At 41.1% G+C, this 24,051-nt stretch overlaps 4 protein-coding genes across 13 annotated transcripts; 3 read left to right on the plus strand and 1 right to left on the minus strand.

Annotated features, from left to right (window-relative positions):
* Positions 1 to 422: 422 nt before the first annotated feature.
* LOC124058521 (myogenesis-regulating glycosidase-like) lies at positions 423 to 13,799 on the minus strand. 3 transcript variants are annotated; one of them, XM_046387882.1, is made up of 6 exons: positions 13,665 to 13,799; positions 9,856 to 10,350; positions 8,225 to 8,756; positions 6,783 to 7,587; positions 6,577 to 6,695; positions 423 to 1,068 (listed from the first exon to the last, which is right to left on the minus strand). In XM_046387882.1, the coding sequence occupies exons 2-6, from the start codon at positions 10,131 to 10,133 to the stop codon at positions 721 to 723; spliced, it is 2,082 nt and encodes a 693-aa protein (XP_046243838.1). In that variant the 5' UTR covers positions 10,134 to 10,350; positions 13,665 to 13,799; the 3' UTR covers positions 423 to 720. The 3 variants fall into 3 exon arrangements, with proteins under 3 accessions (XP_046243838.1, XP_046243836.1, XP_046243839.1); XM_046387880.1 differs by lacking the exon at positions 423 to 1,068 and adding an exon at positions 3,591 to 5,380; XM_046387883.1 differs by lacking the exons at positions 423 to 1,068; positions 13,665 to 13,799 and adding exons at positions 3,591 to 5,380; positions 13,458 to 13,658.
* LOC124058525 (three-finger toxin MALT0070C-like) lies at positions 1,879 to 2,848 on the plus strand. The gene is made up of 3 exons (XM_046387894.1): positions 1,879 to 2,029; positions 2,354 to 2,452; positions 2,585 to 2,848. The coding sequence occupies exons 1-3, from the start codon at positions 1,984 to 1,986 to the stop codon at positions 2,731 to 2,733; spliced, it is 294 nt and encodes a 97-aa protein (XP_046243850.1). The 5' UTR covers positions 1,879 to 1,983; the 3' UTR covers positions 2,734 to 2,848.
* A 57-nt stretch (positions 13,800 to 13,856) lies between the features above and the next one.
* Positions 13,857 to 18,925, plus strand: LOC124058522 (izumo sperm-egg fusion protein 1). 8 transcript variants are annotated; one of them, XM_046387888.1, is made up of 10 exons: positions 13,857 to 14,284; positions 14,645 to 14,924; positions 15,109 to 15,183; positions 15,337 to 15,420; positions 15,538 to 15,558; positions 15,705 to 15,794; positions 16,038 to 16,183; positions 16,393 to 16,543; positions 17,243 to 17,421; positions 17,846 to 18,925. In XM_046387888.1, the coding sequence occupies exons 2-9, from the start codon at positions 14,723 to 14,725 to the stop codon at positions 17,413 to 17,415; spliced, it is 942 nt and encodes a 313-aa protein (XP_046243844.1). In that variant the 5' UTR covers positions 13,857 to 14,284; positions 14,645 to 14,722; the 3' UTR covers positions 17,416 to 17,421; positions 17,846 to 18,925. The 8 variants fall into 8 exon arrangements, with proteins under 8 accessions (XP_046243844.1, XP_046243843.1, XP_046243841.1 ...); XM_046387885.1 differs by having other exon boundaries at positions 13,858 to 14,284; positions 15,705 to 15,791; positions 17,243 to 17,411; positions 17,846 to 18,922; XM_046387884.1 differs by having other exon boundaries at positions 13,860 to 14,284; positions 17,243 to 17,411; positions 17,846 to 18,921.
* Positions 18,926 to 20,755: 1,830 nt separating this feature from the next.
* Positions 20,756 to 23,702, plus strand: dusp2 (dual specificity phosphatase 2). The gene is made up of 4 exons (XM_046387897.1): positions 20,756 to 21,366; positions 21,707 to 21,828; positions 21,919 to 22,138; positions 22,697 to 23,702. The coding sequence occupies exons 1-4, from the start codon at positions 20,979 to 20,981 to the stop codon at positions 22,912 to 22,914; spliced, it is 948 nt and encodes a 315-aa protein (XP_046243853.1). The 5' UTR covers positions 20,756 to 20,978; the 3' UTR covers positions 22,915 to 23,702.
* The last annotated feature ends 349 nt before the right edge of the window (positions 23,703 to 24,051 follow it).

Here is a 24,051-nt window from a genome sequence, read left to right on the forward strand (position 1 = left end):
GTTTCGTTTTTCAACAAGCAACCACACAAATCATTTTAAATATCAACGTATCCCATCACAACTCTATAGGTGCTGACTTAAACATTTCTGAAACAGCACTGAATTTTACAACTATTTTCAAGCAAGACATTTAGATTGTTTAACCGACAGTGTGCTTTACTCTCATGCCAGCAATCAGTGAGTAAGAGTAAGAGCATACAGACATTCAGTCAGAGGGCAGGTATCTCATTTTAGAATAAAGCTTATCAGGTATTTTACAATGTCAGTGCTTAAAACGAGAAGGTGCAAAGCTGAAAGTATATCACTGCAGATGCAGAGGAGAGTGTTTCAACATGATACTGCTTCTCACTACTGAGGTCAGCATAGCTTAATTCAGCTGATAAGGCAAATAAAGTCACAAGGCAGACATGGCAGACAAGGCACATGAGGATGAGTATCAGCTTTAAGGGTGGCACAAGAGAATCCAATGAGAAGTCAATACAAATTTCATTCTAATTCTTGCATGGGTGATAAAATCTGCAGGCAGATGTCCAGATAATGAGTAGGGCCGAAGTAGACACAAGGTTCATCTTTACCAAAATCACATCCTGCTGTGGCAGCAGGTCCCTAGTGGTCATGTCCCATTGATAAACAAACATCAACTGCTATTTCTTGGCATGTGTGCTCATAAGAATGTGCATGTGCAAACAGTGAGTGTGTGTGTTCAATTATTTCATCTTTTCAGTGAACCCATGTAAAGAAAGCTATCTCATCGAGGTCCACAGGGTAGTCGGTGAGGTACATGGGGCCTTTATCAAAATGTTCCCCCTTGTAGCTCCTCCATCGTCCTGCAGGCAGGTAGATGTCTCTCTCCTGCTTTCCTGGCTCCAACACTGGAGCCACCATTAGGTCGTCCCCGATCAGGAACTGAGAGTCAATCTTGTAGGCTGCCTCGTCATCATTGGCAATCCACCACAGTGGTCTGATGATCGGGTCCCCTGTATCAAGAACCTCGCTTGCTAGTTCAAGAACCCTTGGGGCCACCAGATTCTCATGGAGCTCTGTGAACTTCTGTGCTATCTGTACCACCTGCAGACAAATGCACAGAGATGGTGTGAGCATCACAGTGGAGAATGCTGACCAATTAAGACACCAAGACTTTCTATTTTATTTCTGATATCAGAGCATGTTAAAGGCAAGGGGGTAGGCTTGGTTTCAGAAGGGGGATTCGAAAAGTTCATATAAATTTTGTTTTCTTCACTTACAGTATATCATCTAGTTGATCAAATATTATGATTAAATTCATAATACTGCAACTACATTAATTGCAGCATTTATAATGCATTAGCTCAATAATCACCGACAATTACCGCGATAGTGCCACTTACACTATGAGCAATTAGACCAATATGTGTTTTATATCTTTGATGGTCAATTTTAGTATTTTTTTATGAGTTATCATATTAAAAAAAAAAAAAAAAAAGCTATGTCTGTTTTTTATATAAATGCTTGGGGTTTATTTTGTTTTTTTTCTACCCAGAAATGCAGAGGGTTAGGGCACTATTTCCAGCTTTGAGCAGTGTTGTCCGTCTTCCTCACTAACTGCTTACAACCTTAACCAAGTTTCACCAAGATGTAGTTTGATGTTTATGTAGCAATCAATGGAATAATTTGAATATTTTGCAATACATTTACACCATGATTTTTTTTAATCCAAAACAGATTTTACCTGCTAGGCTAGGCTGCTGAAGATGATTTTATGTTACTTTTAGCTTTTGCATTTATTCACACACCTGTATATAGTGTATATAGCTGCCTCTGACATACTGAGCCTATTTAGGTAACCTAAGAAAAAGCTTTGTGAAGACATTCAACCGTGGAATTTTGCAACAAGACTGCAAAGTTGGACTATAAAAGGCAGGTAAAAGGCAGGCCCTGGATGAGTTCACCCTGTTTCTACATTTCTCCTTTCAAAAGGTTGGCTGAAAGTTCTCTCAGGTCACAATGCAGCTCTATGGAGTTCTGGTCCTGATGGTGACTCTGTCTACAGGTGGGCCTATTTATGATTCACATTACATTACATCACTTAAGACTACGTTTATTTATGTGGCTCTTTCATTCAATCACATGGACACAAACTTCATTAAACTGCTTGAAGTGTAACATTTAGTAAAACTAAGGGAGCAGGATGCAGTCTGAACAGATGATTACCTGAAGCTTTTGTGATGGCATAATGCATTACACTACATCAAGTAACATTAAAATATCTTTTGAAACAAATGGGGTTTGTTGTGAAAAAAATAAAATAAAATACAGAGATTTTTATTCTGAGTGTTTTAAACCATCTTTAACAATGTAACATATTTCTCTATAGCATATGGACTGAGATGCTATGCATGTGAAGACTCCCAAAATTGCCAGGCCGTTGACTGTCCTGCCAACGCAGATCGTTGCTCAACTCTCACGCTGAACGGTAAGTTATCAGGACCTCAACAAAGTATGACTAATATTAAGCATTTCAAAGAGAAGGACCTGAGATAATTCTGCACTGAATGCCTGTTGGACTTTATTGTTAAACCTGAGGTTTTTCCATCATGTCTTGAAGGTATCACCACCAAAGGTTGCTTCATCAGCACTGGATGCATAGGTCTCATAAAATGCTGCGAAGGTGACCTGTGTAACGGTGCCATAACCACTGGTTCCAGTGTCCTCCTCCTGCTCTTATCCTCTGCCATCATCACCGTCTTTCTCTGAGGCTCTGGAGAACCCAAACTGTACAACTCAGGCACAATAACCAAATTTTCAATATGTAAGAAATGTGACTGGCTGCAGTTCCAGAACTGTTCAATAAAACCACAATGTGATGGACCATTGATTTAATTCTTTGCATTCAAAGCTTTGAAACATCAACAAACCTTTTCACCACTTCAGGCAAAAATAAAAGGCATAAAAGAACTGATGTGAGATATAAGCTGGATCAACCTATCAGATTATTTATTTTTTAACGTACTTGGATCTACTAAAGCTATTGTTTGATCTTTTGTTAAAGACAGAGGCTACGCTTTGTTTTTAGAGGTGGATCAAAGAAATGTCATATATATGTCAGAATAATGTCTTCATAGGTGAATAAGGGTAGTGGTTTACAAGAGAGTCAGATCTCATATTATCCAAAGTTACTTTAGTTTGTTTGCAGGAGCTTCAGTACAGATGCATTTGTTATGTTGTGGGTGTCAACAACATTTTGGTAACTTTTAGCATCTCCGTCAATATTCTCTGGATGTCAAACTTTTCACACAACAAAACTTGTATGTTTACAGAAGATGCACAACAACCTGCACAAACCTCGTGTTGTCTTTGACAGTCCACCTTCATAATACAGGAAGCATTAATCAACAGTAGTCATTGAGTCACAATGGAGGTGCACAGATTTCACAAAAACCTTTCAGCCAACAGTAAAATATTGGCCAATTCATGTAATCAGTGTTCCCACAAAATCCCTTGAACTGATGTTACCTGTTCAATCCTGGCAGTTTCAGATCTGTGCACTTTCTATAAAAACACAGTATTGTGAAAATACTGCAGTATTTTCTCACGGTGGTTCTTCTAGTTTCTTTATATTTCAGTGACATTTATTTTTTCACAAATGTTGCTGCAAGATTGTTTCATTTTTCAACAAGCAACCACACAAATCATTTTAAATATCAACGTATCCCATCACAACTCTATAGGTGCGGACTTAAACATTTCTGAAACAGCACTGAATTTTACAACTATTTTCAAGCAAGACATTTAGATTGTTTAACCGACAGTGTGCTTTACTCTCATGCCAGCAATCAGTGAGTAAGAGTAAGAGCATACAGACATTCAGTCAGAGGGCAGGTATCTCATTTTAGAATAGAACCTATCAGGTATTTTGCAATGTCAGTGCTTAAAACGAGAAGGTGCAAAGCTTAAAGTATATCACTGCAGATGCAGAGGAGAGTGTTTCAACATGATACTGCTTCTCACTACTGAGGTCAGCATAGCTTAATTCAGCTGATAAGGCAAATAAAGTCACAAAGCAGACATGGACAGCAATTAATTATGGCATCTTTCAGAACATTATCTGTTTTACAAGGCAGACCAGCAGTATAACAAATATATTTATGCTGCGGGTCAACAAAATTAATCCTAACAGAACAAATGTTTTTTTTAAATCTACCCTGAGCTGTGAATTTCAAATAGTGCAGATGAAAAAAGTGTGAAGCCGTAAGATTTTAGCACTGAAATGACATAATGGCATTACACATTAAGGAATGCTTAAAATATCATGACAAGTACCTCAAATTCAAACCCAAAATCACATGTATGCACTGTATATACAATCACATACCCACAAACCTAAAGGAAAGAGTTAATAATTATAAAGAACAAATGACTGCACGTGAGCTTTAACACAGGTAGTGTTGAAAAGGCTAAGATTTTCCACAATACAGTAGTTGCCACATTGAGAAAAGGTGAGGGCTGCCATTTCAGCAGAATGTTTATTGCCAGTGCCTAACCCCATTATGCCACAATAAAAACACACATCTAACATCTTAATGCGCAGTTGTTTAACCTAACCTGAAATGAAATTCATGTGGTCGGAAAAAAAGCCAACCCTCACCCTTAAATTAAAACCATATGAGCTGTGTAACTAGAAATCTGGATGTCCATAAGGTGGAAGACTGATGGTACAATCTGGGATCGGTTTAAACTATTGGCTGCGGAAGGCACATGAGGATGAGTATCAGCTTTAAGGGTGGCACAAGAGAATCCAACGAGAAGTCAATACAAATTTCATTCTAATTCTTGCATGGGTGATAAAATCTGCAGGCAGATGTCCAGATAATGAGTAGGGCTGAAGTAGACACAAGGTTCATCTTTACCAAAATCACATCCTGCTGTGGCAGCAGGTCCCTAAGTGGTCATGTCCCTTTGATAAACAAACATCAACTGCTATTTCTTGGCATGTGTGCTCATAACAATGTGCATGTGCAAACAGTGAGTGTGTGTGTTCAATTATTTCATCTTTTCAGTGAACCCATGTAAAGAAAGCTATCTCATCGAGGTCCACAGGGTAGTCGGTGAGGTACATGGGGCCTTTATCAAAATGTTCCCCCTTGTAGCTCCTCCATCGTCCTGCAGGCAGGTAGATGTCTCTCTCCTGCTTTCCTGGCTCCAACACTGGAGCCACCATTAGGTCGTCCCCGATCAGGAACTGAGAGTCAATCTTGTAGGCTGCCTCGTCATCATTGGCAATCCACCACAGTGGTCTGATGATCGGGTCCCCTGTATCAAGAACCTCGCTTGCTAGTTCAAGAACCCTTGGGGCCACCAGATTCTCATGGAGCTCTGTGAACTTCTGTGCTATCTGTATCACCTGCAGACAAATGCACAGAGATGGTGTGAGCATCACAGTGGAGAATGCTGACCAATTAAGACACCAAGACTTTCTATTTTATTTCTGATATCAGAGCATGTTAAAGGCAAGGGGGTAGGCTTGGTTTCAGAAGGGGGATTCGAAAAGTTCATATAAATGTTGTTTTCTTCACTTACAGTATATCATCTAGTTGATCAAATATTATGATTAAATTCACAATACTGCAACTACATTAACTGCAGCATTTATAATGCATTAGCTCAATAATCACCGACAATTACCACGATAGAGATCTGATGATTATGAGGGTTTAATAAAAATTAGACCAATCTATGTTTTATATCTTTGATAGTCAGGTCTAGTATTTTTTATGAGTTATCATATTTTTTAAAATAAAAAGCTATGTCTGTTTTTTTGATATAAATGTTAGGGGGTTTTTTCTACCCAAAAATGCAGAAGGTTAGGGCACTATTTCCAGCTTTGAGCAGTGTTGTCAGTCTTCCTCACTAACTGCTTACAGCCTTAACCAAGTTTCACCAAGAAGGTTGGACAGGTTGCTTGTTACCTGAGAGGCAAAGTCCAGGGAAAAAAAGTCTGCAAAGTTCTGGTAGCTCAAATTAGCGTTGTTATCATTTTGCTGAACTCCGCTTCACCCACTTTGTTGGTTGGACAGTCAGAGAAAACAGTTTAGTGGTCTTTTCACGGTGAATCAAATTGGAACAGTAAAATTAAGAACCAAAATGTGTTGTGAGTCACCGCCCACACACACAGCTAGAAGCCAGTGATCATGCTTTGGTCTCCCTTCTCTGTACAGTATCAAAGTAACCCTGAGTAACCTCGGACAAGGAGTATTTCATACAGTCAAATTACCTAAGATCCATATGTACAGAACATGAATGCTTAAACAATATCGCCCACATGTGGTAGTATCGAAAGAAACTGAAAATAAATAAAAGCAATAAAAATACTTTACAAGAAAATCCCATCAGAATAATCTGAAGTTGAAACTATGCTTCCCAAAGATCCCACTCGGGTTTCTTACATTCACATCTGATTCCCTTTCTCCCAACACACTGAATTTAATAATCACATAATTTCCTGTGATTATTAAATTCAATCATGGGAAATAACAGAACTAAAAAAAAGGGTAATTTTTTCCATCCAATACAACACATCCACTGATTCACTTTGCTTACCTCGTCATCATAGGCCCATGGTGGTATTGAGAACTGCATGGCAGGCATGAAAGCAGACAGCTCCAACCATCTGATGTACAGCTCACGGTCTGGCAGTCCATTTTTTCCATCTAAACCACCTAAAATACGATACAGATGTTAGAATCAATTTCTACTCTAAAATTCTCTGCTGCCATACATTAGGTACATTAGGTATTACATCGTACCTGTTGTGCGGTTGGGGTATGCATTCCCTCCTATCATATCAGGTAAGACAAACTGGTAGCCCAGAATGCTAATGGTCAGAACAGTCGGGATGATGGACTTGAGGCCGAGCTCATAACCCCACACAGAGTCTCGGTCGATGATCCTGAAGAAGCAGGAGATATTCTGACTCTGGTAACCCACCCTCAGCTCTGCACGCTCACTGAATGGTATGACCATCTCTGTGTAGCGGCGGGTGAAGGTGGAAGGGTCAGACAGTGGGACCAAGGTGCTAAACTGACGTGGGAGGTAGCTTGTCTCTCCTGCATCGAACTTGAAGGACGTCACATCATAGTGGTGTTTCAGCATACGCAAATGTGAAGAATACCACTCGCGGGCTTCTGGGTTGGTAAAGTCCAAGATTCCTCCAATACCGTTCCACCAGCGAACCAGAGCAGGTAGCTCACCGCTAGGCTCCCGAACAAACAACCCTTTCTCCACAGCAACACCAAAATTAATGGAGTCGTAGTTGATAAAAGGATGTGTCCAGAGCGACACTTGAAACCCATCCTCTCTGAGTTTGTCAAACATGCCACTAGCATTGGGGAACTTCTGTGGGTCAAAGTCAAACTCTCCATAGTCAGCAGTGTAGCGGTCGTCCAGCTCCAGATGGGAGCATGTGAAGCCATGTTTGGTGATGTCAGAAGCATAGCGCAACAGCTTCTCCTGAGTTATGGACGTCTTGTGGAGAGCCCATGTCGACCACAAAGGTTTTTTGAACACTTCAGGAGACGGGACCTTGATAGGCTTCGGGAAATACCGACGTACCTGATCAAAACACATGCATACAGAGAAGACACTTAGTACAGAGGCATTCACACCAGTTCACACCAGTTTTTCTGTTTTGCACAATGACAAAGTGTGTTCCAGCTTTCTGCTTAGCTCATTTAGTTGGAAAGAAAAGATTAATATGTTGAAAAATATGTTTATTCGCTTTCTAACCAGAAAACACCTTCATGCCAGCGCCACACAGGCTGTGTGAGCAGAGCATGGCGGCTGCCTCACTGAACTGCTCTGGCTGTTGCAGCACTACTACTGCCAGCTCAATCTTCCTGCACAGACTTTGCCTTTAATAAGGATCAATAAGCACGATAATGTCATTTTTGTTTACCCTCATCAAAAGAGAGAGGGGGGGAAAGAGAGAAAAAGTAAAAAATACTGCCATTCATTTGGTGATATTTTGTCTGCAGATACGGACACTGAAGCTGGAGTGAAACGCTGGTTAAATACAACAGTTCCAACCTGCCAATTTCTACTAGTAAATCCTCCAGACTCTTAACATACTGTGTTTGAACACATTTTTCTAACTTCAGAAAAAAAACACTTCACTACACTGCAGTTAGACAGGAAATAAGAAAGGGGATTTTGCTCATAAATACAAAGTACACAGTATGTCAATACTTACCATGTATTTGTGAATAGAGGTAACATCTGAACCGACACACACTCTATAGCTGAGCTCAGGAAAGGCCTGCAGACCCTCTGGTGGTCTGAAGGGAGAGTCCTGGTATCGGGCCTGGAACCTGAGTATTCTGTCCCTCTCTGACCAGCCCAAATGAAACGGTACAGAGTCATTAATCTTGATGGCTGTCGCATTTGAAGACAGCCAATAACGTTCTAAGATTCCCCCAAAAGCATTCCGATTCGAGTACACGTCACTGGTGATGAAGGGCTGTGGTTCCTCGTTGCCCTGAATCCTTATAGGCCAGTATTGTGCTGCTGTCTCTGCCCCTCCATACCAGTGAGAGTCATTGTAGGCCATGGCGTGCTCCACCAAACGCTTATTTTGCAGCTCTTCCCAGCGAACACGGTAACACATCACTGTGTCCTTCGGTCGAACCGTCTGGATAAAGAAGTTGAGCTTGCCAGAATCTGACTGAGTGCAGCTCAGAATATTTCCCTCTTTTGAGCAGGAGTCCAGATCTAGAGTGCCAGACCTGGGACAGACCAATGACAGAGGCAAAGACAGTGTGAATAAAATAGTTCAGCACAGCACTAACAGAGTCATGTTAGTCAGTTAGAAAGTCATACTTCTGTATCTAGATATCAAATATCAAGATATCAAAAATAATTGCACCTACGAAAATACCACAGCAGAGAAGAAATGCAATCACAATACAGAAGATATTGCACGCCATTATATTGCATACAATAGTTAGAAGTTGTAGTGTGAGGAAAAAGAATACAGAGGATTGGGCATGATGGAAGCAGATGATTTGCTGTGGAGAGCCCTGAAGGGAACAGCCAAAAGGAAAAGAAGAAGAGCATATAGCATACAATAATTTATATTCAGTTGCTCTTTTTTATATTATATTCCTGTATTCTCTTCTAGTGCAATGATTGCACTATGGCTAATTCTGTCGATGTGAGCTCTGCTGATAAAGGGCATGACTAAATCAGTCTTCCCTGAGGGTGTAATCATGTGTCTGTCTCATCTGGCCTTCCATTAGCCATCCACAGACTGCAGCTCTTCAGTACGGACCGGCACATAAAGAGGAACAACTGCACTGAGGCCAAAAAAGTGATACACACTGTGTGTCACATTACCTATTGTTAGCCAAGATTTACCGGCTGTTAGTTTCACAAGCAAAGTATTTATTACAGGGAAGCACTGGATTGCATTACATTGTACAAATATTTCTCTGTTTGCGGTCAGTCTCTATTTTGACTGTTCTGAAAGGGCCATGGCGTCACAAAAACTGCTCATCATGCATATCGGATAACATTTACTTAATATTGTATTATTTGATTTTCATCTGTAGCTACTTTAATAATCAATTAAATTTGATTCCAGTTTCCAAGCAGAACATGCCAAAGATTATCTCATAGCAGCTTCTTAAATCTGAGCATTTTCTGCATGGATATGTTTTATGTTTTTCTAAACTGAATGTCTTTGTGGTTTGGACTGTTCATTAGACAAACTCAGAAAATTGCAATGGGTATTTGTCATCATTCGTTTTGATACTTCATTGACAAACAATTAATCGAGACAAAAATCACAGAGCAAAAATGAAATAATCAGTACATGGAACCCACCTGAAGGCCATAGTGAAGATAACAGCCCCTGCCTGGTTACGAATTATAAAACCATCCTTATTAAGGTCCAACAGCTCAGCCTTGAACAGCTGGGCTTTACGAAGGGATGCCGAGTAGTAGCACCAGGCAACCACAGCAGCCAGCACCAACACACAGCCCAACATACCGGCCATCACCAGAGGCCGGCCTTCATGACTCAGTTTTTTCTTCGCTGGAGAACCACCGGCTCCCCCGGTCGTCTGTTGCTCCCCAGGAGCTCCCGGGACAATCTGATACATGCTGAAGACTTAAGTCAGTGAGTAGCGTAGGGAAGTGTGTTTGGAGAGGCACTGACAGAAGTGGGCAGTTGTTGTTAACGTGCTATCAGTGTTTGAGAAAATATCTGGAATATATCTTCTTCACAATGGCAGTAATACAGCTGAAGGAAAGCCTGATGTCTACGTGCCAATCTTCAGCAAAGTCTCCATTTCTGTGTGAGGCCTGATCTGTCCAAACCTGCAAAGGCAGACAGAGGTCAACTATGGGACGACGTGTAAAAACAAAGGTCAAAAAGTGTTCAGAAAAATGTGTCAGACATTGCAGATATCGTTATGTTATACACCAATCAAACCCAAATGTCTTAAATGGGAGAATACACAAATAAACAGCGTATATGCAAAGCAGCAAAATAATGTGTTGAAATGATATACTAGTTAAATTCCAAATTATCACCATGGGACATACAAATACAAAGTGCATTTTAGGTTGGAGCTAATTATGAGGTCTCCTAGAACTAGCGTTATAAATAGCTTTGAAGCTCTCCACGCTGCATTGTATCATGATTAAAGACATTTATCATTCACCCTCTGCTTTCTGTAAAAAAACATATATTATACAATGACTCTGTGACCGTGTTGATTTTGTGAAACACAAAAAATTTTACATGCACAGTTATCTGCAACATATGTCTGCAAGATCAACGCACCCTGCATGTATTCTGCTACAGGTTAGCGAACTGCGCTGCACGTGCTGTGTGGCATGCAGCACAGTTCAGCAGCATCTGCAGCTTTCAGCAGAGAAAGAGAGTGAGTGCAAAGAAGTCTCACTGTGGTAAATGGCACAAATCCAGGTTCTGTAGCCACAAAGCCACTGGTGGTGACAGAACCAGTGACACCATAAAAAACAGGCTATGATCAGGGAAAGTACAGACACCATGTCACCACGGTCAATTATATTTATCTCTGGAGGAAGAGAACTTTGGGGTTGAGTAAACAATATTTAAGAGCATAACTGTGCTGCAGCAAACCTACAGTTTTCAAACAGAGCCCAGGCCAATCATGTGCAACGGAACCATATTTTACCTCCCAGCAGGTATTATTATGTTTCAGCCCGACACTCTAATTTTATTCTAATGAAGGTTAGTTGCAATGTTGCAAGGAGGAACGGAAACCTTGCAAATGCATATCCTGCAAAACCTGGGTTCCTGTTCTGAAACAAGGCTTTCACAGACAGTCTACCTCTTTATGCCAGTTTACAAGAGACAGTTTATATGATCCTTAATGTCCTCTGTAAGTACAATCACAGACACCATCTTCTTAATATAAATTTCAATTTCAATTTTACTCATGTATTTCATACCAAATTCTGTAATCTGACTCTGCTTTGTTCTGGTTTCAGAGTCCCTGCCTGATGCTTGGCTTAAGTACAAGAGATTCAAATACTTTGATCTACTATGGCAAGCTCCTAAAACATTTAGTCAGCAGAGCCGACTAGTGGTGATTTGTTTTCCACTGGTGGAAATGACATTTAGACTAGCTAAAATTTAGCAAATCTGTAAACCAGTAGTGGCATGTAAGAAATATATTTTCACATGAAAAAAAAAATACATTTTGACAAGTCAAAGCTGACTGTGACGAGTGAAATACCCTTTCAACAATTCCTTTTTTGATATCTAAAATTCAATTCCAATTAGGTATGAAAGGTATTGAAGTTCTTTCAAATACTGTTACTAGTCCAAATATAACTTTCACTAGTTACGGTTACATTTAAGATACCTATGATACAATTCTAGGTATCCAAAATTACAAGTAACAATGAATTCTTGTTATCAATAATTATAATAACTGGTATTGTCGTGTAGACTCAGAGCAGAGGCTCAAAGCCACACTACAATAAATTCTAAGTTTTAGCTGTGTCAAATTGTTCAGGAAAATCTTCCCTCGAAGTCCAGTAGAATCATCAACAGGAGACAGGATTCTGAGCAGCAAAGACTTTAATGCCGGCAAAAAAGGGAAAAACCGTTCACAAAGCACACTAGGTACACATGAAGGGTCTCTCCCAAAATGACTGGTGGCTTCACATTATATACCTTAGGGTCTGGACCTTTCCACGCCTACTGTCCATCTCTTTACCATCTTTGCTTGTTTTACACCATTAGGTTTTCTTTTTTCGTCCTGGATTGGTTGGTGACTTTTACACCATTTGGTCAGCTTGCCCTAGGTTTTCTGGGGACCTTCCACTGGCCTTATTTTGCACCTGTTTGTTTTTATTTATTTATTTTATTTGCTTCTTCAGCACAGTTTACACCATTAGTTCTTCTCTTTTTCGGCTGGCACTAGACACCATTATTTCCAGGCCTCTTTCTGTGGCATTTTTTAAAAATAATTGTTTTATGCAGGATTACAATAAATGTTCTCTTTCAGGCTCACAGTCACTATAATGAGATTACATTGACAGTGTATGGCTACCATAGACAGTGTTTCTCTACCATAAAACAGTTTCATAAGTACACGGTTATACCTTCCATAGCTTACAGGCCCTTAACCAGTTGTATCTTTTTAATACAGCTGTATCTTGCTTTTCTTTCAATCTTAAATAGAAACATAACATGACTACTTCATGCTATCATGTTGCATTGCATACTATAACTTTAGCTCATCACAACTTACATAGAAATTATACCACAGTATAATATAATAACTGGTTTAGAATACTAACTAGTCAAAAAGCATTTGCCAGCATCTACAATTGTCATTACCCATACTGATTAAATTTTAGGGCTTGCCAAAGACCTCTCCCATTTCAATCATCATTTATTTCATTTATTGGATCAATTCCAACTTGGTTTATTGTGTTAGCAAATCACCTGCCTGAATGGGACAAGCAATTCCAATACATAATGAGAGTTTCAAGTCTCAAATATCAGCTCTCACTGCTTTTAAGGGAACATAGCATGAATTAGGTCTACTTATTTATCACAAACTTCTTCTGTCATGGAGATCCCAGGGGTAGTATATGACTTAGTACTTAGTTCAGGGTTCAAAATGTGAGCTAATGTGGCTAATTTTAAGTCCATGTAAATTTGTACTTGCTGTTTTTAAGCAGAAAGCGCCTTACAACAGGCTATACCCTGCAGCTCATAAACACAGACACGTTTCCTCCACAGTGACTGACTGTTCTGTGTTCACATTAGTTGTAGCTGAATACCTAAAACTGAAAAAAAAAGCGTCATATGACTTTGAAATCATCACGGCGGACACGAACACGGACACTGCATTAATTTTTCCACACGTATTCAAGGTTACACTCAACTCAGTGACCAAACATTTCCAACGTGCCAGTACCTTATCGATAACCCACAAGCACTCGTCAACAGCCGTGTCGACGCTGCATTGGGACATTACAGCGACTCTGTAACCGGCTATACCAGTTCTCAAGAGCTGGGCTGCGTGTTCGCATTTAACAGCTACGTTGGCTACGTCTGTAACTACGCTTATAACGAATAAGCAACACAATAAATTCACTACAATTTATGGCGAGACTTATCTTACCTCTGCATCTGACTCTCTGGGGTCAATGTGTACAGCGGTGAGTGCAGTGGCTCACTGAGGTCACAGCCCAACGCCGACTGAGGTAGAAGCGGATTCGTCCATGGAGCTGTCAGTCATACGCGACGCTACCCAGTGGCCTTGTGGGAAATGTAGTGTTACACGCAAAGTCTCGTATCACATAGTTCCAAAAAATACACTACAGATGGCTAACGTAAATCTACAAGAGCTTTCCGGTTTGTTTTCTGTCAGTCAAACACAAAGCAGAGATAAAATGGATACTCCTATTTTTAAACGATCGTCTGTGCAGTTTGGTTTTCTGGAAGACGGTTGCCCATAGAAACAATTCAAATATCAAACATAATTCGCATTATTTTAACTTTTTTGTTTGCTTGCTTTTATTAATCTCAAGCTATAAAAATATTGCGGTTATAGTATGTATAGCTGCATTGTTTGTAATTAACTGGCTGTCCTTGTCCCTGTCCTTTGAGGGACTTTGACCCTTTTCTTTACATTGTGCACGTTATAATAGCAACAGGCCCGGGCTGCGTACCAAATCACCTGCCGCAGGAGCAAGACTGCCTGTTGTGACGAAACTACAGAGGAGAGAGCACCCAGTACAGGTAATGATGTTGTCGTGACTGTGACATGTTTTCTACCACTGGGTGACAGCAGCAAGCCATGAACACAGCAAGTGGTCGGCTCTGTTTTTAATCCTGGTTTATCTCCTTTGGTCATGTGGATATTCTTGTTGCTCCATTTAATATCAGTTGGCTAGAAGTGCCAACAGTATTAGCAACAGTTGAAGAAGTAATTGAGCTATAGTTTACAATATTACTGTTTTTTTTCTTTCATGAGAAACATCAGTGCTTGTGGCACCAAGAGCTGAATATTCATGTTGGCAGCAGTAGCGATAAAAGTACCGGTTTCTTTAAAGGCAGCCATAGGAGTGGTGATCATGGTGGCTCTGAACTGTTTTTCAGAACCTGCATTGGCTGAAAACTCACACCAGGCAAAGTGACTCATCCTGATGTGCAGGAAACTGGGGGTGCAGAGGAGAGATGATGCTCGTATTGGTGTCCCTGCTCTGCACTGTCCCTTCAGTCAAGGCCTGTCTGCAGTGTGACCGCAGGATCAGGCGCCTGCTTGAGGACTTCATCCTGTCTGCATCCACCGTGGACAACCAAATTGAAATGAAAAGGATTTGCGACCATGCCTATGTGACCTACAAAGAGACGAGCAGAGAACGAAAAGGAGTCATTGGTGAGGCCAAGACCTGTTTTAGTGCCGTGTGTCATGGCACGAGTTTAGAGGAAACTGATAATTCCTTCTAAAGTACTGTCAGCCCATTTAGGTTTTATATGTTCTGACAACTGAATCTATTACTGCTATGGCCCTCATTTTGTCCTGGATAAAAAAAAAAGCAACTTATTTTCTCATTGCTCAGATCCCACCACTTTGTACAGAGCCAGGAGTGAGTACCAGAGTGAATTTCACCGCTTCTTGAAAACTCAGCACACTGGTGAGAAGCAAAAAGTATATATTTATATGAAATACATTTATCATGACTCTTCATTCCAAATGGATATATTCAGTACGTGCCAAATTGGAAGTAATTGCAGCAAAGATCATTAAAATGTAATTTATTTTTTTATTCATTTATTTATTCTTTAAGGATCAGAAACATTTGAAGCCATTCAGATCATGGAGAAGGGCAGGAAGATCTTAGAGAAGCACTTGGACACATTCATCCGTGATGGTAATTGGCTTGAATAACGATGAGTGTTCTGCGCTGTATGAGTCCACGCTGTTTGTGTAAGTCGTTGCTGTTTATGAGATGCTTTAGTCTCACATCATTTGTTTGTCTCTACCTCAGGATTGTGCCCTAACAAGTGTGGTAAGTCTGTTCTGTTTGTTTGTTCTTGTTCTTTGTCTGATCCTTACCTCTGTGTCTGTTTAAATCCTTGTGTTAGCACAACGTGTACATACTGCTCAGTGCAGGGACATGTGTGTGTGTGTGTGTGTGTGTGGTACGGTTTTCAGGGCTTTTGAGACAAAGAGTAATGGATTGCTTCTCCTGCCACTACAAGACTTATATCTGTCCCTCACCCTCTGGCCAGCAGGATTGTGGTGGTATATTTTTAATCATTCCTATGTGTGTGTGTATGTATGCATGTTGTTTGTGAGCGGGTGTGGACCAGTCATACTTATGTACTGGCAGTACATGGACACATGCTGTCACGAGTGTGTAAATGTGTTCCTAAGCAAGGCACTGCTGCTGCCTGTCCATGTGCAGGGCTAATGAAACAGATTATTCGTAATCCTGATGCAAATGAATGAAGAATATCTCTTGTCCCTCCTCTCCCTGCCGTCCAGAGTACCCAGTACAGGCTGAGGAGGGAGGCCAGGCAGTGCTGAACTGTTTTGTCCCATGGCATCGCCTTCTATTGGGAAGACCAGAGTACCACTACTCCTGGGCCGCTGGTGTGCCAGGAAGTGAAAAGGTCACTCTGACTTCAAAGGTTCCGCTAACACAAATAGGAAGAATGAGTTTAGTAGTTGCTTAGCATTTGAAAAACCATTTGAAAGGACTTTTTCACTCCTTGCTTGCTTGCCCTTAATACTTTCTGATTCCCATATATTACATTTTGCCCCCTATTTAGCTGTACGGTATCAAGCCAGTTGTTCTACCCAATAACAACAAATGTTATTATCTAATTTTCGTGTGCAGCTGAACGAGCAGGACTTCAAAGCCTTGGTAGTGACAGATGACTCATCTGTGATCTTAAATCAACTGCATGTGGCTGAACAAGGAACATATCGCTGCTCTCTGCAGAGCCGAAATGGAACCGTCTTCTACCGAGTCACTTTTCTACTCACTGGTAGAGTGAAGCTCTTAAATATGTCATTGCATTGCAGGAAAATTATGGCATAATTCAAGTCTAAAAGGGCAAAAGGCAACATCACATCCAAGTTCATCTAGCCCTTTTGAGCAGTTTCCACATAACAGAACAAATACACCAGTCAACATTTTTTAACTCTAAAGAAATGGCACTGAAGAAGATGTTTCAAAATCTGTAAAACCGTTTTCTGCTTTTAAAAGTTTCAGGTATTCTAGTATAAATGCTGCTGAATCTTAGTTTTCAGGAAAACAGAAAACATTTCAGTTTCGTAGGCCTTATAGTTCATGACTGTGTCTGTGTGCATGTGCATTTGTGGTTTGTGTTTGTGGCTTGGATGCAGTGTGTGTTTTCTCTCTTCTAAAGTGGTTTTATGCTCCCTGCTGGTGCCTAACGTCTACAGTTCAAACAATAACCTGCTAAATTAGGAAATTAAGTTTTCATATATCAGGATCCCTCAGAGAAAACCTTTTGTAAAGGGAGTGAATGGCTCACTGTGTGTGTCTCTCTCTCTGTGTGACTGTAGGCATCAGGAAAAATGTTATGAAAACCCCTGCCCATAGTTGATGTGGAGCAAACTGAAAGTTTTAAAGTCCTGCCTCTGTATTTTCCTCTACACAAAAATTATTCTATACCTCAGTTAACACATTTCTCTGTTACTTTCATCCTCCTTCTTCACAGTTGTGCCTTTGCCTCACCAAACTCACCGTTCCATCATCAGTCTTCCTCCCCTGCCTTATGGAGACAACTACTCACCTTTTAAACCCACTGAGGGCCTGCTGGTGCCAGTCACGACCATGGTTACTGCTCTGAGTCTGGCAGCGAGCGTAGGCCTCACAGTTGTCCTGGGGTGAGAGTCAGTAAGTGGGTGGAGGGGACAAACATAGACACAAGAGGTTAGCAGCAAAGACGGAGGTAAGAGAGGTGAAGCCGAACGGTAGGGGAGCATGACAAACTAGATGATGCAAGATAAAGCACGTGGCCATGAAGTCATACAGGGTTTAAACATGATTTTTGAGGCTTAGTTTAATGTCATATGATTTTATAATAGATTTATAAATAGGTCCATTGTTTACAATTTAGCTGATGACTCATTTTAGCTGTTTTTTTTTTTCTTCTGAGAGTATCGTCACTTCTTCCAGGAAGTGATGTCACTGGTTCAAAATCAACAGGTGTTAACGCAGCTTATGAGACACGTAAAGAACACACAATGGGCAGGTTTTTCTGTCATTTTCCGGTATGTTTGTGTTTAGTTAGGATTACTGTGTTTTGTGATCTTTCTAGACTGATGATATGTCGGAGGAGAACTGCCACGGAGCCAAGAAGAAGGAGGAAGGAGGACAAAACCACAGAAAACACTGTGTGATGCAGATGCTGTATGCAGTAAATACACAGCTTAATAACAGGAATGTTGTTCTCAGTTCAGTTTGGACATTTCTCTCTGTGGTTAAATAAATTTCCCAACGCAAAAAGCTAAGTCGAGCCAAGAAATTACAGGGAAACACGTGTGAGCTACATGCAAATGTGAATGAAAAAAGTTCAGACCTCACTGACTGACAAACAAAAAAGTTTGTGGTCTAATAAAAACAAACACACACTAAATCCCAGAAACCACTCAGTTTTCCGTAACATTAAGCACAGGCTCACCAGCACACACCAATGATCTGACCCCAGAACAGACACGCTCCCCGTGAATGGAGTGATGGAGTCGTCACGTGGGTTTTTATGAGAGGAATCAGGGATGAGGTCAATCTCCTGGATTACAGTGGGGTTTTTTTTTTACAGATTAATAGCCCCAGCCATCCAATTAATCCTGGATAATCCCCTCTGTGTGTTTGTGTGTCTGTGGAGGGGGGTAGAAGACAGCAACAGATGTTTTCATCAGGGTTTCTCCTAATATTAATTCACCCATGTTTTCATTCAGACAGACCGAGTAAAGGCGAACTTTTGACTACTAGCAATGCTGTTATCATTCTGAAGTCACTGTTTTCTTGCAACACCATCACCAGACATTTTGTCATGATCTCCACCACCTCCCCCTCATCAACTCACGAGTCATGTTTTTCCTTACTGTTGACTTTGTTCGTCTTTCTTGTGCTATCGTAAGCACAAGGCTCACTCTCAGTATAAGAATCTTCCCGTAAGAGGACAGTAATAATTCTTAATCATCAACAACAAGTACACACCCATGCCTTATCCAAGCCAGGTTATTCTCGGCTGCTTCTTTGCCAACCATAACACTCTGATTTGCTAACACGGGAAAGACAACGAAACACTTGAGCCAATTGAAAATGAAAGCAAGTGACTGATTAGTTATGAGTCACCACATCCAGGAAATAAATAACCAAGTCACCTCTGAAATCTTAAATCATTTTTCACATAGTTCTGGGTAATTTTTTATGGATCATGGATAGTTCATAGATGAGCTGTCTATAACAAAAGTAACAAATGTTGTAATGATACACTAAGAGGGTGTGTGTGTGTGTGTGTGTGTTGAGGCCCACATGGATGATGACAGGATGTATGTGTGGTACTGTTTCCTGTTGGGCTGCTGAGATGGGGGCGAATGTTGAAAAAATAAAAAAAAAAAACATCTTTTAAGACACCCACCACACAGAGACACTCACGTCACAATCCTCCAACTCAACAGACCTCAGCACCACATTCGCTGTGGGTTTCTATGTGTGCGTTCAAGCCTAAAGTGCAGGCTGAGGCTACAGTAAATGCAGGCTCAGCAGCTCCACTGACATCCATGATGAACTGTGTACTAAAGTCTGCGTGTGTGTGTGTTTGTGTGTGTGTGTGTGTGTGTGTGTGAGGCTGGGGATTGAAATCGCAGCCTCAGCAGGGAGAGAGCATGACAAAGTGGGAGTGCAGCTGAGGGACTGGGAGGCAGCGGTGAGAGACGGGTAGAAGGGAAGTGGGAATGTGAAGAAAGTGCATTCAGAGGTTTGAGTGGGAGACGTGTGGGAAGTCAGAATAGTTTTAATGTGGGTTATGGGCAAACGTCAGATTACACCTGATGATATGAACTATCCTACGCTGCACATTAAGTGTAAAATTGCAACATGTGTCATGGATCCAGGAGTTAAAGAACGTCTACAATATCCTACTCAACCCGATTACTGGTGTTTGATTTAAACATTACTCTTGTACGACACAAAATAAGACAACTGTTGAGATGTATCTGAAGCCCATAAAACTTGGTATTCACAACAAATAAGTGAGAGTCAAAGTTCATTAAAAAGTTATTGTAACCAATCTGTTTTGTCAGGAATAGTCTAACCTACAATCTAAAGCTGATTTTGATCACTTTGGTCCGTTACCGACAAATGGCATCACAACATTTTGATCCAAATATCGCTTAAGTCTAATGACTCAAGCACGACATCACGGTTTCCCTGGTGAGAACAATACTTCATCAGTAATCTGCTCAAAGGATACCATAAATCTATATTTTTATTTGTGAAAAAAAAACATCCCACAAAAAATACTGAAACTCATAATAAATTGATCCCACTAACATACATTATCTGTAACTCTTACAGTGCCCAACAAATGTACTACCAATATTTCCTCATGTTTTAGTAAAGTTTACTAAAAACTACCTACTACTTCTACTGCTTCTGCTACTAAAACTACTAAAATACTAATACCCAGATTGATATCTTCATTGCACTGATAAATTGTCAGACTGTATTTCTGCTCTGCTGGCAAATAGAACAGCTCGATGGTCTATTACGCTGCAGAAAAACAAAACAAAACATCTGTGCCTCACAGGGACCAGTCGCACTGTGCACACATTAGACAAACGTGCAAGCGTGAATGCAACGCGTTAACTTCACTGTGTGATCAGCGTGGGCCAAGAAAACAAAAGCGTGGATTGGCCGAGAGAAGCTCAGGTTTAGTCTAACCCAAATAACTAAACTTTGATCTCAGTATTTCCTCTGAAGGCTGCCGTTTCAGGCTGGGGCGCGTTAGGCATAACGTCAGCCAGCACAAAAACACTGGATAACCCCGAACAACCACGTGCGCGGTAGGAAAGTCAGGTTTGACGTCAGCGTCCATATGAGGAGTGCCGGGCAGGCCATATATGGTCGTTCCGCCTGTGACGCAACTCCTTCTGTGGAAAGGTGGGCGGGCCCACGCTGACCCCTCCTCTCACAGTGCTGTTATCAATGAAGTAAAACTCGATCTGAAGCTGATTTTAACAGACCTGACGGATAATTCAACAAGTACTTTTCGAGTACTCTATTTATAGAAGATTTTAAAATCATCTCTTTGTCAAACACTGCGCTGAAAAAAACACCCCATAAAAAAAAAACACTAAAAGTGTTTTTTGTTTTGTTTTGCTTATTTACAGGAAACGTTTCATTATTTGTTTACTTTTAAATTATTTTAAGCACATCTTTCAGCCATGACTTCAAGCAACGAGCCCTTGGAAATAACTGGCAATGAGCTGGTTCACATCCTCAGGACTCCCCGGGACCAGTACATCTCTGCTGGTTGTGTGGTGCTGGACTGCAGGCCTTTCCTTGATTTCTCTTTTGCGCACATTTGCGAGTCCCGAAATGTCAACTGGAACTCAATGCTACGTCGTAGATCGAAGAGCTCGGTGGTGGCTCTGGAGTGGCTCATCCCAGACAAGACGCTCCTGGGCCGGCTGCGGCGCTCTGAGTTCTCCCCGGTGGTCGTGGTGGACGAGAGCAGCCGCTCAGTGGCCGAGCTGAGGCCAGAGAGCGTGGTTCAAATGCTGCTCACCGCCCTGCAAAACGAGGTTCAGACGCAGATCTGCTTTCTACAAGGTAATAACGCTTTGTTGATCCGTTTTGCTCTCAAATAAATGGACTAACTTATTTTAGGCTACTGACGAAATAGAGTTTGAGATTTTTGTCTTGGCAAGCAAAAAAAAACGAGTTTAATATACATGGCAATATTAATACATTTTTTATTGAGTGTAAACATTTCCGTAATCAAACGTAAATGATAAAATATTAAACTTGTAACTTAGAGCACGTAGCTTATATACAAGTTTGTTCCTAATGATTAACACACCATTATGATTGTCTCACACACAACACATTTTTAGGGAGGACTTATGATGAAAGCTCGCAGCTCAGCTAATGCTTTGTGACCTCCATTTAGGTGGATTTGAGGGATTTTCAGAGGCCTATCCAGAGCTCTGTTACAGCTCTGCCAGCAGTCACCTGTCCACAGTGGAGCCAGAGCCAGCAGGGACTGGACGGAGGACTCCAGCATACGATCAGGTAAGATCAAACTCACTTTTATAAGAGTTATTACACAAGTTCAGGTCTTGATTTTAAGCATCTGCTCTGTCTTGATTTTGTAAATTGCAGGATGGTCCGGTGGAGCTACTGCCCTTCCTCTTTTTGGGCAGTGCCATCCATTCCTCCCGCAGAGAGACCCTCACGGCAGCGGGCATCACAGCTGTGCTCAACGTTTCCTCCACATGTCCCAACTTCTATGAGGGCGAGTTTGAGTACCTGCGGCTCACTGTGGAGGACAGCCTCGCTGCTGACATCAGAGCCTGCTTCTCCACAGCCATAGCCTTCATCAGTGAGTTTCTCCTCTAAATATCCACACTTCCAAGCCTGTGTACGGTATAAGCTCAGTGAATTTGCTAGCTGTATGAGGTTATAGTGAACACACAGTGAGTGAGTTAGTCTTGTCCTAGTCAAGTAACTTGAAGAAACACGTAATATCCCAAAAAATTCTCTAAGCAGCTTGTACTCTAATCCATTTTATAGCCTGCTTATGGACCAACAATGTAATCTTTTGATTACAAAACAACTAGATTATGCTGCACAAGCTCCAGAGGAAACATCTAATTGTATTGTTTAGCTTGTTTTGACCCCTTTCCCTTAAATTTAAAGTTAAGTTCAGGAGAAGCCAGAGATCAATTTGTAGTTATTCTAGCGTGGTGAATAGTAACTACACTCTCATTTCTTGGTAGATTGTTCCTTCAGTCAGTCAATTTAAAGCTTTCTATTACTTGTTCCTCTGTTTTTGCCTGTAAAACATTCTCAGTGATGTCAGTGACACCGACGTGAAATGGAGCACAATATGCTGATCTCTCTTCCTCTTTCCGTATTGTCTTTTCCGCTCCGCCTACAGACTCGGTGAAGCATAGTGGTGGTCGGGTTCTGGTGCATTGCCAGGCAGGTATCTCCCGCTCTGCCACCATCTGTCTGGCCTACCTCATGCACACGCAGCGCGTCAAGCTCGACGAAGCTTTTGACTTCGTGAAGCAACGACGTAAAGTCATCTCCCCCAACCTGGCCTTCATGGGACAGCTGCTGCAGTTTGAGACCGATGTCCTCTGTCAGGGATGAAAACCGAGATGTAGTGAGAGGAAGCACATTTACATGACTGTACTTTTTCATTAATTCTTCTGCCTCTTGTAGGCAAACTCAGCATTATCAGGACTCAAATTAAATGTACTAATGGACTGTTTGTACTACTGAAAGTAGTACACTAAACTGAGAGAAAAGCTACTTGTGTTGCTAGCGTCACATGTGTGGTGGATTTCCTATTTTCAGGAGAAACTCACAGCAGCTGGCAGCATAAACTCCACTCTTAAAAACACATTATGAACAATTGTGATCCTGAGCCTGCAGGTTGGAGCAGCTATGAGGTAATTTCCCTCACATTTTATACTGGAGGGTAATCCTCCCTACTTGTCTGTGTTTTTTGTTTGTTTTGGGGTTTTTTTGTTTTTCATGTGTGTGTGTGTGTGTTTGACTGTGCCTGATGTTTTTCGAGGGCTGTCTTACTTTCACACTGAAAGTCATCACAGTTACAAGAGATGTCTTTTTGTGAGACAACACTGTGTTAACTGCTTAAAGCAATACTGGACGAATCTCAAGTCAGCTACAGTTGGTGTCTAATCTCAAGTTTGTAATGTGAGACGTGTTACGCTTTGTACGCTCAAACAGGAAGTATGGATGTTTTTATTATGCAAATAGAATTTTTATTTTTATTTATTATTTCAATATTTGTTATGACAGCATTCACATTATCACTGACTGTTACTGCACTTTATACCAACAAGATTTGGCTGATTCCTGCTGTTTTTTCCACTAAAATAAAAACATGCTGGAGAGCACACTGTCACTCTTTACTCTGTGTAATGTCCATCTTTCACTATGTGCCACACGTTTCACTTCTGTATCCTAAAAGCATAGTCCAGCCCTGGCTCTGCAGGTCGATTAGGTGTGTTGCAGTCTTTTCACAGAAGACATCACAAATGCATCATTTCACACACTGAAGTCGTTGCTCTCGTTTCAGTCCTGCTAATCCAGAAGGTATTAAAGTATTTTGGAGGATTATCCACCAGTTTTACAGTTTCTTTTGACCTTATCGACTGCTGAATTTCACATCCACTTACTCAAGATGTGAGAACAACTTTGGTCGCTTGTCAGAAGAAACGTATTTTTAACAATGACTGCACTCACAAAGGAGCAGTGAGC

Source organism: Scatophagus argus, chromosome 4 (genome assembly GCF_020382885.2).
Source record: "Scatophagus argus isolate fScaArg1 chromosome 4, fScaArg1.pri, whole genome shotgun sequence".
In the NCBI taxonomy this organism is placed as follows: domain Eukaryota; kingdom Metazoa; phylum Chordata; class Actinopteri; family Scatophagidae; genus Scatophagus; species Scatophagus argus.